Here is a 15,525-nt window from a genome sequence, read left to right as displayed (position 1 = left end):
ATTAAACTTTAATTTGCTTTAGAAAAAAGGTAAAGAACACGAGAAGGCAGGACCAAAACAGGTGAGGTTCTTTTACTGTTGCATTTTTCCATAAACTGTAATAGCGGTCAGATTTAATTTACGGAGAAGACATTCAAATTACCTATGCCAGCTAAAGGCTGATTCTCATATGATCGCTCCGATCGTCTCTGTCGCCTCTGTCGCTTCAAAAAGTTTGCTTGCGATCGGGGCGATCATATGAGAACATCACAGAGACGTCTGCGACGATCGGGGCGATCGCGATCGCTTCGATCGACCGTGTTCTATCCAGGCGATCGGTCGCAGACGGTCGCAGACTGCGGCGATCGCGAACGATTATATGAGAACTACTGCCCCAAAGAAAGACGATCGAGGCGATCAAAACTGTCCCATGGTGCATCAGTATTATCCAGAACTACGTTTCCGTTTGGCCTCCCTTTTGTGTCTTCACCGTAAAACAGCAATAATGAGAAGATAGGAGGCCACGAAATTTTCCTTTGCATCGAAGGCTGCCATAAGCGATATCGGAGTTTTGAAAAAACACACGTGCGTCGATCGGAATAGGCGATCATATGAGAACCAGCCTTAAGAGGTGACGGATTGGGAATTACTGGCCAGTAAGGCTGATTCAATCAAGATTGATAAGTGAAGCCTGATATATTAAATAAGCGCCCGGGTGCTTAATCGAGGAAATACGGTACATGTTAATTGATCGTTAGCTTTTGTTTCACTTGTTTAATTTTTCATCCATTTGCATTAGAAAAAAGGTAAAAAGCACAAGGGTGGTTCGAAGAAGGTGAGTTTTTATTATTGTTTTATTTTCTTTATTTCTAATACCTTAATACATGAAATTTTCGCGACACGTTAATTTCGCGATTCCAAAAGAATCGCCAAATTAAAGTGTCGCGAACATAACATGACGCGAAAATTTTAATTTTCTTGATTAAAAGTGACTCACATTATGTCAATAATCAAGAAGAAATAAGTTGAGCACCACTGAAGAAAGGAATTATATCAATCTAAATGTACTCAAGAACAATAACTCAAGTACAAGCATGACTTACTTGTAGACATTTAGCGAGTGAGGTTTCTGTGTGTAGATTTTGGCGAAAAGCGAAAGATTCTGGCCGTGTGTGAAAGAAACTTCGCTCGCACGCGACACACAGAAAGAACTTCGCTCGCACGGGAACGCTTGCTACGCAGGCTAGTAGACATTGTGAGAACTGCCCTGTTCTTGCTACTGCCGAGATTTAGTCCCGCCCTCGCGTTTTTTTTTTTAATTTTGATGTTATTTTTCCTTTGAGGTCGTTTTATTTAAAACAATATTGCCAAGGAAATGTAAATTGCGTCTTACTCAAAAACGCGAAATAAAGTGATTCAAAATAAAACTTTTTCGCAAAATCGCGAAATTTAAGTGTCGCGAAATATGCGCACCTCAACATCGCAAAATTAACGTGTCGCAAAATAATTCATGTAATAAGGTAATCAGATTCACAAAACAGATGCTAAATTACAATCGTATAATTATACGCGTTTTCAAGAGTAAACACTACTGCAGCTTACCACACTACTGCTGTTCTGCCGTTCATGTACACTGCACCGTGCCTAGCTGACTGACTGACTGACTGACTGACTGACCGCCTGGCTGACTGACTGACTGACTGACTGACTGACTGACTGACTGACTGACTGACTGACTGACTGACTGACTGACTGACTGACTGACTGACTGACCGCCTGGCTGACTGGCTGGCTGACTGACTGACTGACTGACTGACTGACTGACTGACTGACTGACTGACCGCCTGGCTGCCTACAGCTATAGCTCCGTTGTTGGTTTTGTTTAATGCTTCGTTCTTTCTTATCTTATTTCAATAAATTCTTATTTACTTTAGAGAAAAGGCAGAAAACACCGTAAGGGAGATCGAAAGGAGGTACGCTGGTTATGTTTTTTTAAGTAAATACTACTAGGCAGATTCTCACAGTCGATAGCTAAAGAACTTGCGTTTAATTAAATCATCTATACTTTCAAGAACATTCTTAACACTGTCGTTGCATTGTTTGTTTTGAAAGCCAGCCACGCAAACTATGTACATAGTAAAATTAACTTCGTTTAATCATCAATTCACTTCTACTGCTGTGTACGCTGAGCGCACGTTTTGTCACTCAAAATTGGGCGCGTTGAATGCTTTTGACATTGTATTCGCCCCTCAAGTTCTCATGTTTAAATACTCGTTAGAAATTTTAATTGTTTGTTCTTGTTTGTTCGTTTATTATCACTATATATCGGCATTGTCATCATGGGCGTAACGGTTTTTATTTTACGCAAATTGTCACAAGGTATTTATTTTGCGCAAATAGCGTACAGCCCTTGGAAGACTTCCTTGGAAGACTTGGAAGACTGACTGACTAAATGACTGACTGACTGACTCACTGACTCACTGGCTAAGAAACACAAACCATGGTATGATAATACCTGCAGACAACTAAAGAAAAAGCTGCAGAAACTTGTAAAGGAAATTAATCCCACAGCTCCTCAATCACTGCGGCAAGAGTACTTTGCAGTCAAAAAGAAATATAAAAAGCTAGTAAAACAGATGTATAAAAGATATAAAAATCAACTTCTAAATGAAATAAACGCCTTAAATTCCAACCAAAGCGGCGACTTCTGGAAACTTATAAACAAAATCCGAAAAAATGAGACAGTCGAGGAAAGTTCTGATATCTCGTCAGAAGACTGGATAAAACACTTTCAAAACCTTTTGTATGACAAAGCTCAAGAATCGCAAGGCGAGAACGTTACATCTCCAAACAATCCTGACCAAACAACAACTAGGACAGATGAAATTTTAGATGCGCCTATCACTGCAAAAGAAATTCATGATCAAATATCTAAACTCAAGAATAAAAAGGCATCCGGTACGGATGCTATCTTAAATGAAATGATCAAACACGGGCGTTATTACCTTATGCCTTCTCTAGAGAGAATATTTAACGACATAATTGAGAACGGAACCTTTTCAACTGAATGGAACATAGGTGTCATAAAACCAATATACAAACAAAAAGGTGATAAGAAATCTCCAGCAAATTACAGAGGAATCACTTTAACTAGCTGCTTAGGAAAACTGTTCACATCAATTTTGCAAAACAGATTGAACAAGTTCATCGAACAACATGATGTTCTAAATCCTGAACAGTTTGGATTTAGACCAAACTCCAGAACTACTGATAGTTTATTTATTTTCCAGCAATTACTCCATAAATACACCAAACAACACAAGAAGCTTTACGTTGGTTTTATTGACTACGAAAAAGCTTTCGATAGTGTATGGCAATCTGGAATGATACATAAATTACAAACATACGGAATACAAGGGAAATTCTTGAATGTTATTAAATCCATGTATTCGTCTATTAGGAGTTGTGTTAATTTTAATCTCTTTTAGCTTGTGAATTTAAATTTTAAATTTTTAGCATTGTAATGCGCAATTGAAAATTTTTAAGTTGATAATTGCGCAATATAAGTAAATTATTTATTATTATTATTAAAATTAACCAAAACGCACTTACTGAACTATTTTCATGTAACAAAGGGATAAGGCAAGGTGATGGTCTAAGTCCAGTTTTATTTTCTTTATTTATGAATGATCTACCGCAATATCTTAAACAGAGCAAATCTCCAGGTGTGATGTTAGGGAATCGAACTATAAACTGCTTAATGTATGCAGATGATTTGTTAATAATCAGTCCTTCTCCCGAAGGGTTGCAACAATCGCTTAATGTTATTCATAGACACGCTCAGCAATGGAAGCTCAAAGTTAATACCAAAAAGTCGAACATAATCATATTCAGCGGTAACGGGCAAAACAAAAATAATATAAATTTTGAATACGACAATGAATCTCTGCAAATTGTCGACAAACAAACATATTTAGGTATAGAAATGACCTCACCCGTTTGTTACACTTATGCAAGGGAAATTCTCAGCAAAAAAGCCACTAAGGTCCTCTCGATAATTAAACGATCCTTTACTAACAGTGATTCAGCAGCTATTGCGTTTAAGAACAAACTTTTCAATGCCCTTGTTAAGCCCGTGTTACTTTATGCGTACGAAATTTGGGGACCAGAACTACTGTCACACTTAAAAAAGCACAATTGAACAAGTCCACATCAAGTTCTGTAAACAAACATTAAACGTCCCATGGTATACAGAAAACATTGCTTGCAGGGCAGAACTTGGGCATTATCCTTTAATCATTGACATAAAAACCTCAATCTTCAGCTACTGGCAAAGACTGAAGTATTGTTGTAATAACGTTTTGTTAAGTGAGGCATTTCAATATGCAACAACATCTACAACATTTTTCGATGTTGCAACTAACGATGAGATGCATCAAGAAACAGAACCGATAACCCGGCAACACATCAAGAACGGTCGATTAACCATGAGGAAAACACTTAGAAATAAGTATTCACAAAACTGGCTGGGCACCCAGAATAGTTCATCGTCAACTTCAAGAGAAAAATTTACACACAAGGAAGTTAAAAAGAGCTATGAATTTGAGAATTACCTAACAACAGTTAAAAACCCAGCGCACAGAATAAGCCTGACAAAGCTTAGATTAGGATGTCACACATTACGAATACAGACTGGAAAATATGAAAATAAAGGAGCATCAATCCCAGTAGAGCAAAGAACATGCTTGGTATGTAAACAAAATTGCGTAGAAGACGAAAAGCATTTTTTGATGTGTTGCCAGGGATTTACAACCATAAGACATGAATTATGTTCTTACATTTCAAAGGTTGATGTAAGGTACATATATTTAAGTGAGAACGAGAGGATTAAGTACCTACTTAAAGCTGGCAATGAACATACATCAAAAATAGTAGGTAAATATATACATTCAATGTTTCAAAAAAGGAAAGAGCTTCTTAACTTACAAGCACAATGAACATTATAATTTATTTAATTTTTACATATATTGACATTATGAATTGTATAAGAATCAAATTTTGTTATTTCTTAAATGTATTAGTAAATGTTAAAACCTTTGTTGTAAACAGACCAATACCTCCCTTTGGAGAGTAAGGCGCAATAAAGATATACTATTACTACTACTGACTCACTGACTCACTGACTCACTGACTCACTGACTGGTTGGCTGGCGAACTGACTGGCTGGTGAATTAATTAAGCAGGCTGGCTGGCTGACTGATTGACTGACTGACTGGCTGGCTGGCTGACTGACTGACTGACTGACTGACTGACTGACTGACTGACTGACTGACTGACTGACTGACTGACTGACTGACTGACTTTTATTCATTTTGTTTTGTTTGTTTTTACTGGTTTCTGTATTTTAAAATCAAAGAAAAGAGGTCTTCCAACAGGGCTGCAACTGGCCGATTGACAAGAGCATACAATCAATTGGCTTATGACTTGGCTAGAAGCTGTGTTAATCATCTAAAAATGTTAAAGGACCTGAAAGCATCCATATATACGATGGTTATCCGTCAAGCGCCAAACGATAGTTGTAGATTAATGATTTTTTTTAGTTTGTGAATGTCTCTGAAAAATTATTTTGATTCACAATAGGCAAAGATAACAACCGAACAAAAGACAACCGCTGAGCCAACTACAACCACCGAGCCAGTGACAGCCTTCAAGGACAAGGTAGACGGTTCCCTTGTTTTAATCGTTGTAAGTCGCAGAATTCGCATTTTTTAAAGGGTGTTGATGTTAATTCTATTGAATTGACAACAATATATTCCACCTTTATACCAAATGAATCTATGATTTACAGTTTCTAAACACTCCGTTTTGTTGAAGAATATTATTCTACATGACACGAGCGTGGGACAAAGAAAAAATCTGAGTCCCCGACGGGAATCGAACCCATGGCCTCCCAGAATACCGGTTGGGCGCTCTAACCAACTGAGCTACGTGAGACTCGCTGTGAGCTAGGCCATTTACTAGGTTGATATGTGACACGCGTCCTGCATACCAGGGGTTCGATTCCCGTCGGGGACTCAGATTTTTTCTTTGTCCCACGCTCGTGTCATGTAGAATAATATTCTTCACTATTTATCACCGAGCTTAAAATCTACCATCTTTATTATTTACTACCCCGTTTTGTTCTTTAACAGCCAGGGGCAACCACTAAGCCGATGGGCATATCAAATACCCCACAATACCTAGCGGTGAGTATTTCTGGGAGCCGGTTTTCATATTTTTATGATTATGCAAGTGGTCTGGGTGGCGTTATTCAGTTCTGTGACCATTGTATACGTACCTATCATGTCAGTTAACCAATTTAATCTTGCGAGAACACAACAGAAATAAAATCGTTGTCGATTTCTAAGGACTTTAGTCCAACGTTTGTAAACAAAATGAGCTTGATTAAATCTTGTTTTTTTGTCAGTCGGGCAGAAAAAAAAACAGTGCAACCTATCTATCATATACATATTATTATATACATATTACAACGTTTTTATATAGATATGTAATTTTAACATTGTAATTAAATAACTTGTAATGCGCTATTGGATAGCGACAGAAATAAAGCTATATAAATAAAGTATTCTTATTAATATTATTATTATTATTATTATTATTATTATTATTAATTTTATGATTATTACTACTATAATAATACTATAACTATTACTATTACTGTTTAAGAAAGATATAAGATTTATCGATGTGTGTATTTTTTAATGATAATGTGAATAAAGTTACTTTTACTATTATTATTAGTCTGCTCCACCTTATCCGTTCTTGTTTTGGTTGTTATGGTGACGTCAAGCCAAATTGCACGTCAAATTATTGCCTGGGCAAATTGTAGAAAAAGTACCAAACCAGTTGTTATTTTTTAACTTTAAAATTTATAAGTACCCCCTTCCCTTTACATCACGTCACTAACGCGCGCGGAAGGCTTAAAAAAGCAAGCGTGAGGATAGGCTTGCAGTAAATAGGCTTGTTTGACAATATAAGTTTAAGAGAGGGACTTACTGGAGAGGCTTTTAAGAGAGATGGAAGTTTACCATTAATGGGCACTTAAAAATATATCTTTCACTTGTTTTGGTATAACTCCAGCCGGATTGGAAGAGCAAAGACCTCGATCAAAATGCGCCAAAAATGAATTTTGCACTTAATTTGCTGTATTAAATGTTTGAATTCGTACCTTCCTAAGCATTTTTTTCTTTTTGTGCGTACGACAGGGTAATCGCACATCACCCAGCCGCATTCGGTTTCACTCAACAGGCATTTTCCAAGCCGCTTTTGGAAAATATAAAAGGAAACTCTCAATTCAGGTATGAAAGTGTCACTTTAAAAGCAGTGATCATTACTTAGTATTGTGTAAGCTACCTTGGGATCTTATCTCTTTTTAACACATTGTTTATTTTACTTTAGTTTAAACTTTTACATTTTTTTAACAATTCATACCATAAGATTATTGTATATTATATCATAGCTTTTTCATCATAGCCTTATTTGCATAGAGGAACCAATGTTGTTTATGAAATGCAAAAAAACCATTCTTATTATTATTATTATTATTATTATTATTATTATTATTATTATTATTATTATTATTATTATTATTATTCATTATTATTATTATTATTATTGTAATAATTAAATAACTTTATTTCACGCAATCATTAAAAATACAAGCACCGATAAAGAGAATTAAAAATTAAAAAAATAAAATAATTATTATTAAATAATAATAATTATTGTTATTTTTATTGTTATTGTTATTGTTGTTATTATTATTGTGAAAGACATATTTTGTTATAACAAACAAAATCCACTGGGATGTTGGAATAATAACTTGCTAAAGTACAATTGTGCCGACTAGTGATATAGTTTTCAGCCCAGGAGTGTTTTATTGAGTTTGTTTGTGTGGTGGCTAGAATGTAAAGCATACTGTAAGAGAGCCCGGCCGCGGGGTTATTATTTTTAACAGTAGCAATGATTGTGTAAATGCTCGACCGACCAACCAGTTGAATGGTTTTCAGTACTGACAGGGTGGTAAAGGGGGTTTTCCCGTTTTAAAACGCGCTTGAAAAAGGGAACTGTCAGTGTCATGAATACTCGCGGGCTACCTTAATTGATTGCTTTGTGTCCACTTGTTTAATTCATACATCTGTATTAGAAAAAAGGCAGAAGGCACAAGGGAGGTTCAAAGAAGGTGAGTTTTTGATATTGTTTCATCTTTCGTAATTTTTAGCAATCAGTTTCAAAGAACAGATAGTTAAATTACCTTCGTTTAATCATACATGCATTCCAAAACAAACACTGTCGCAGCCTACCACACTACTCCTGCTCTGCCGTTTATGTACACTGCAGCATTCGTCACTCCGACAACATTTGGTTCATTTCGTGCGTTTGACATTGTTTTCGCCCTCAATTGTTCATATTTAAAAGTTTAATTGCTTATGTCTGTTTGTAAATGTTTAGCAATAAAAATAAATCGGTACTCTAATCATGGATGTTGTTAATTGAAGCAAATTCTCACAAACTGACTGACTGACTGACTGACTATAAGGCCCTGTAGTTTTTTGTTTTTGTTTCGTTGTTTCTAATCTTATTTCAATAAATTCATATTTCCTTTAGAGAAAAGGCAGAAAACACCGTAAGGGAGGTCGAAAGAAGGTACGCTTTTTCGTCTGGTTTTATTTTCCTTAATTACGTATAGGCAGATTCTTAAAATGGCCTGGGTTAAATTTAATCATCCATACGGTCAAGAAAAACACTCATGCAGCTGTTTATCTTTACTCTGCCAAAGTCCTTCGACGCGCGGTTTCGCCAATAGAGGGCGACTTGGTGCAATTCTAGGTCACTGTTTGTTTTAAGTAGTAGCTTGAAATGTTTATATCTCAGTTAATATTTTTTTGTCTCATTTTTCTCTACTTAACTTCTCGTCCTTATTGGTTATTCCGTTTGTTGGTTGTTATTATTACGTCGGCATTGAAATGGTTTTCTTTATCGGTTGATATATTGAAATAGAAAAAAAGATCTTTCAACAAAACTGAAATGGGCAGATTGACAACAACATATAGTACAACTATCCTTCAGCTCATGACGACTAGAAACTGTCTTAATCGAAAAATGGCGCTGAAGAGAGGACCGATTACATGGCTTGTTTTTTTCTTTTTTTCCAATCACTAAATTTGCTAACAGTCAGTTTCTTAGGGTCTGCAGTATGACGCTCAGTTGTGTACCTTATGTTTTCTTTAATTTAACCCTGCTGGTTGTTTCAAGGCACTCAAATTAGACTTTGCCAGCACCCACTGCTCTTGACATTGACTTACTGAGTGACTGATTCCTTGACTCTTCTTAGGGAGAATAGGGCCATTGACTCGTGTCCTCCATTCCACTTTGTCTCTCGATCGGAACGGTGACAGCTTCTGTCCATGTGGTAAAACCCATTGCCTATCTTTCTTTCTCTACAGTTCTCCTCCATGTTTCATGCCCTCTAGATCTGCTCCTCTTTCCCTCTGGTTCCCAGGTTAGAGCAATGCGTGGATTCTGTTGGGGTCCATACGTAGTACCTGCCCTATCCAACGCCACTCATTATGTTAAGCTACCTACTAGCTGATGTTGCCAGTCCTAGATAGTCTCCTTACCTCTAAACTAGTTTATATTGAATTGTTGCTGTTATAGATAAAATAGTTGTAGATGCTACTTTGAACTTTTCAGTACTTCATTTTCAGAACTACATCTTTTGAAGTACTAATTTGAGTTTTAAATTGGAAGTTCTCTCTTAATTCTTAACAGTTGGATTCGCAGAAATAGTATCCTTTTCGATGATTATGAGTCCAGCTACCTTTTGTAGCGTGTGCATGACGTTTTCCTTGCAAATAGACAACAATATATAATTGTTTCTATATATATAATATATAACAACAATATAAATGACCGCCTTTATATCAATTAAATCATTTTTAAAAATTACTAAACAAGCTGTTTTGGTGCGTTAATAGCCAGTGATAGCCACCCCCCCCCGCAAGACACACGGAGTTGAGCCCCGAGAGGACGAATTGCAAACAATATATTCTTATGGCCACCTTTATACGACCTTATACCAATTACGTAAATTATCATTTTAAAGCTACTAAACAAGCTATTTTGTTCGTTAACAGCCAGAAGCAGACGCTCCGCCTTTGCTAGAAATCCCGCAGGTGAGTCCTGTTAGCCAGCTTTCTTCAGTTAAATTTAATAATGGTTATATACAAATGGCTGGGTCGTGGCATTGTTCAGTTTTGTGACCCTTTATTTCTTGTCAACCAATTTAATCTTCGCAAACACGATAGGATAAAAATCGCCTTCGATTTCTAAGGACTCTAGTACAACGTTTTTAAACAAAATGAAGTTATATTAAAACTTAGTTTTTGGTAGTCAGGCAGACAAAATATTTATTGCAATCGGTTTGAGTTTGATCTTCCCTTATCCGTTCTTGTTTTGGTTGTTATGGTAACGTCAAGTTATTTGACACATGAAATTGTTGGCCGGGCATACTGTAAAGTTCCAAAGTTTAGACGTTGTTTTTCTATATTTAAAATTCATGCAGGAATTCGAATTACTGTGATAATAGGTTTTTTGCCTGGGAGCCCTTTTAAAAACCTGGGAAAACTCAACTTCTGGGAACCACGCTTGCTACGGGGGCCGTCTATCGTTTGTCCAGCGTAAACTTCTCCAACTCTCACACAAATTTACCACTTCTTTCTATAACTATTCATCACACTTCCTTACGCTAACATCCTTTTCTACATTATACTTACAACCGCGCAGGTGGAACAGCTTCCTACAGTAAAACACTTTTTTATAGTAGAACACACAAAACAAAAGGTACTAGTTGGCTAATGAGCTAACATCTTCCAAACATATACTACTTGGTTTTTCCTCTCTCTCTTTTCTTTTCTCGCCACTCTTCCTTCTCTTCCTTGGTCCTTCTTCTCTCTTTTCTTTTCTTTCTTGGCCCTCTCCTTTTCTTCTTCTTCTTCCTTTGTCCCGTTTTGTCGTCCTTGTCGTCCGCTGTCTCTCTGGGGGGCTTCCTTTTGTTTGTGTCCGCCTTCGCTGCTTCGTCTACTTGGGCGTGCGGGTCCGTCATGGGCATTGTTGTCTCTGTTTCTTGCTCTTTCTCCTGTCTTTCGGCTCTGTGTCTTCTTTCTTTTTTCTTTTCTCTGGACTGCTCCTTTCTTCTCCCTTTTTTGTTTTCGGTCCTCTGTCTTGTCCTCTGGCTCCTTTCTCTGCTTTCTCCTGTGTGGGCATTCCCTCCTTGTGGTGACTGACTGGTTTTTGTATTCCTTCTTCTTGTGTAGGCACTCTTCCGGCTGGCAACCACAGCTTCGTGCACGCTGTGACTTAGTCCTCTGGGCGACTTCTCTCTGCGGGCCAATACTGGTATTCGCGTCGTCCTCCTCTGTACAGGCTTTGTGGTGTTAGTGACTGGCTGGATCGTACTCCGCGGGGCCTGGGGCAATAACAAGTGGTCCATACGGTTTCGTGTCTCCGTTGTTGGTATCCATACCTGTTAGTCCACCTCGGGCAAGACCCCTGAGGCGGCGTCGGGGTCCTGTTGTGGAACTCTTCTTCTTTTTTTGTTCCTTTTCCTCCTCGCTGTCTCTCCTCTCTTCAGTACTTTGGCTTGTGCTCTCACTTTGTTTGTTTGTTTTGCTTCATTTCTTGCGGGTCGTACGTAGTTGGTGTAACCTGGCCACTTGTCTTCGGAAACATACGTATGCAGGTTCTTTCACTCTTGTCAGGGTATCGAAGCTTATTTGTGCGCGTGAGCAGAAATCGCGACCCAGGACTCCATTGTAGTCTACTCCCTCTATTATGTTGGCACTCGTATTTGCCACCAGCTCTTTTACAGTCTGTCCACGTTGGGCATAGGCTGGCCACTTACTGTCTTGATTGAGTCTAGGCACTGGGCTTCGAGCTGGCAGGTTTCCGTCATATAATTCCATTAAATGCTTTGCTTCTATATGGACCGGCTGCTCCTGTGTCCACGAGACAATGTGTGATTCCTTGTCTTCCCTCCTGGTCCTAGGTCTGTGCCTGTGGAGCTGGCAGCTACCTTTTTCTGGAACTTTGTAGGCTGTCCGATGTCAGGATTTGGCTGTCCAGTTCAGGGCTATGGGCTTTGATTGGGTTTCCTGTCTTGGAACTGTCTGGTATGTCTGTGCTAGCGTAGCATTCTCTCACTCGGATGGGGTGGCACCTTGTCCTACTTGGTATTGGGCATGCTCACTTCAGAACTGTAGTGGTCTCTTCTGGTCATTTTCTTCCTTCGCTGCCTCCCTGCAGTGTCCTTCTCCTGACTGTCTTCGTCTCTGTCTGTGCGAGTCACTCTGGCCTAGTGGAACGACGTCCCTCTGGCCGGGAACTGGGACCCATAAATACATATCTGCGGTTTGGTTATTCTTTACTGTTGTAGGCTTTATGATATGGATACGGATTTGGAGTGGCAACAAACTCATTCCCTCTAGCGACTGGTCTTCTTCGTCAGTGTGGAGATGTCCAATTCCGGTTGCTGCTAGCTTCTTCTTCACACGGCACTACGTCTAAACCACCAAAATAGTCGTAGGATTCGTCTTCGTTCGTAGTTATAGTAATATCCCACTCGAGAAATGGGTTATCAGGTTCATCTGTAGACAATTCGAGCTGATTGTTGGGTACTATAGTAGCCAGATAATGTCCTGGTAATGCTTGTGTTACTTTTGAAAGTTGCAACTTGATTCTGTGTGGTGGCGACGCAGGGCCACTTGAATAACCTGCATTGTTATCAGGAGGAGGCAGAGCGTATCTGGGTACTTGTTGTCGTTCACGGCTTTCCCTTGAGGGCAGCTAACTGGGAAATGTCCTTCCGATCCACAATAGAAACACAACGGACTGCCATCTCTGGATCGCTGTCGGTTATTTCTTGTGTCACGTTCGCGATTTGCCAACCCATTGATACGCCTGTCGATGTGATTAAACTGTCTTGACAGGTCTTCCTTTAATTCATTTATAAGTTGAAATACATTCGACTCATCGCGCCTTGTTGACTCAGATAGGCGGCAACTTTCTCTGTTTTTGGCGACGAAGTCGTTAGTCCATTTGGCTATCGTTCCAGTTGTATTTGCATAGCTTGTTGTTGACTGGTGTTGACTGGCCACTGGTACCTGCTACTTTGTTAAGTGTTTTTGTCAAATAACTGGGCGGCCTTTCTTAGAGTGTCCTGTGTTTTCACTCGGCTGCGGGCGAGCCATTTCTTCCTTCCCTTGGCTGTTTTAGTAGACAGTTTCCCTTATTGCTTCTCCTTGACGAGAAACGCATCTTATCAGCATCTGATGTTTATTCGGCGAAACTTGGCGGTTAAATCCGTCAAGTTGTGTCAGGATTCGCAGGTCCTTGTTGACGGGTGGTTGCTTGCATACTTTGATTTTATGCATCGTTCTTTCAAAGCATCGCGTAATTTATCTAAGTGTCCTTTTTGTCCTCTTCTAAAAAAAATCTTCGGCAGGTCCTCCAAGGTTAGTACCAGCTCAGCCAAGGCGGTGAGAGTGGCTGTATTTATCCGGCGCAATTTCAAGTAGTTTTCCACCTTATCCAACCAACGAGTTATATCTTCTGGTCGAAGCCGTGAAAAACAGGTGGCCTGCGAGTACTAGTTGTATCTGGGAGTGGTGCATGTTCAACAGCGTTTATGTTTGTCGGCGACTTCTCTCTTGCTGTTCCAATATTCTCGTCGCAGCGAAGCTATTTGTTCTTGTTTCGGTACCACCTCCGCTTGCATGGTACCTGTTGTAGTATTTGCACTCTCTCTGATTTCTCTTTGTCAATTCGTGGAAAATCGTCCGAGTCCGTGTCGCTGCTTGTACCCGGCTTGTCTGATAACCTCGCTCTGCTCTTCGCGAACTCTGTGGAAAATATTTGTATATCGGCAGGTGAAGTATTATGCACCTCTTCACAGCTGAAAAGGTGTTACTGGTATAACTTTTGCCAGGCGTTGTGGTTACAGGTACTTGTTTGCCACCTGCTTCCCAACTGTTTTCAGCAATGTTTTCTTCTCTCTTCTCGTTTTCTTTTTCTGGGTTTTTTGTATTTGGTCTTCTTCTCTGTCACTGGTGTCCTTCTAACAATTCTTCTCGCGCGAACAATGGGCCCTCTGGGAATTATGAGCGGGTCACTCAAACTTGTATTTTCTTCTAGGGCGAGTTCCACGCTTATATCCACGGGCTCTAAGCTCGTTTTGTTTACTGGATCACCGTCATCGGGGCGGGCTTCTTCTTCTCTTGTGTCCGTTCGTTCTTCTGGGGCTATATCTTCTTCGTCGAGGGCAAATCGCACTCTACACTGGCGTCAATCTTCGACTTGGGCGTACTGGTTCCGTACAATTTCTTCTGGCTTCTTGAATTGTACGGTTTCTTCTTTTACGAAATAACTTCAACATAAATTTTCAACAATATTTTCTTTCCACTTACTTGGGCGTCCTTTTGTTATACGCACCAAGGGGTTACATTCCGTTCAGAACTTTTCCAAATGCCTCCAGATAATTTCCACTGCATTACCACGCTTTTCCCCACTGTGATAATAGGTTTTTTGCCTGGGAAAGCCCTTTTAAAAACCTGAGGAAAAACTCAACTTCTGGGGAACACGCTTGCTACGGGAAGGCCGGAATCTATTGCAGTATTTGGAATATCCAAGGAACAGAAAAACTTGCTCCAACAGTAGACTTTACTTTCAGAAATAACCAAAAATATTTTACAAGGCACTTCTATTTATACTCTAACTAGGGATACTATTTTCGAAACATACACAAACTTTCCTTAGAATCATTGGCTACGTTAATCCTTGTTCTGAAACATTAATTACTTACAAAACCGCGCAGGTGGATTACAGCTTCCTACAGGTTGTAATTAAACACTTTTTTATAGTAAGGATTACACGGACAATAAACATAAAAGCAGGTACTAGTTTGGCTAATGAGCTAAAGCGTTATCTTGCCAAAACAATATTACTACGTTGGATTTTCTATGTTTTTTAACAGCTAAGCTTGTAAACAAATAAAACTAAATCATCGTAATTTCTCTCCTAACATTACGTACCCCCGCTCCGTTTCATTAAATAGGAGGTTCAGAAATGCGAGATGGGAGGAGAGAGAGGGGGTTGTTAATCCATAGCATTCTTGAGCATGACTTATAAGAGGAGAAAGGCATATAAGAGAGACGGAAAGTTAACAGTGAGAGGCAATTAAAAGAGTGCATAATTTGTTCTGGTGTACCTTACTCAATCAGAATGCTCTAAACCTTGCACCTAAACTGTTTCATCTAAACGATTGAGCATTCTTTCATAATCATTTTTTTTTCTTTCGCTCGCGACAGCCTGGACCAATAGATCACACGGCAGGCGATTACATGGGCGCTCTTGGAAAAAGGGGAAACTCAAAAAAGGTATAAAGGTGTCAATTTACCTTAAGGTTAATTTTGTTAGCGGTCACTAATTTAA

General features: G+C 39.0%; 1 protein-coding gene across 1 annotated transcript in view; it reads left to right on the top strand.

The window, feature by feature from the left end:
• The window catches only part of LOC144647535 (uncharacterized), a 58,361-nt gene that overhangs the window by 39,946 nt on the left and 2,890 nt on the right, over nt 1-15,525 (top strand). Inside the window, exons 34-43 of the mRNA XM_078507332.1 lie at nt 23-61; nt 779-814; nt 1,914-1,952; nt 5,620-5,697; nt 6,171-6,224; nt 7,245-7,337; nt 8,186-8,221; nt 8,647-8,685; nt 10,176-10,214; nt 15,402-15,470. Coding sequence (XP_078363458.1) covers nt 23-61; nt 779-814; nt 1,914-1,952; nt 5,620-5,697; nt 6,171-6,224; nt 7,245-7,337; nt 8,186-8,221; nt 8,647-8,685; nt 10,176-10,214; nt 15,402-15,470 — 522 coding nt within the window. The remainder of the gene's footprint in view (nt 1-22; nt 62-778; nt 815-1,913; nt 1,953-5,619; nt 5,698-6,170; nt 6,225-7,244; nt 7,338-8,185; nt 8,222-8,646; nt 8,686-10,175; nt 10,215-15,401; nt 15,471-15,525) is intronic.

Source organism: Oculina patagonica, chromosome 3, assembly GCF_052425735.1.
Source record: "Oculina patagonica isolate OP01 chromosome 3, crgOcupat, whole genome shotgun sequence".
Taxonomy (NCBI): Eukaryota; Metazoa; Cnidaria; class Anthozoa; order Scleractinia; family Oculinidae; genus Oculina; species Oculina patagonica.
This window is presented reverse-complemented; position numbering and strand designations above follow the sequence as displayed.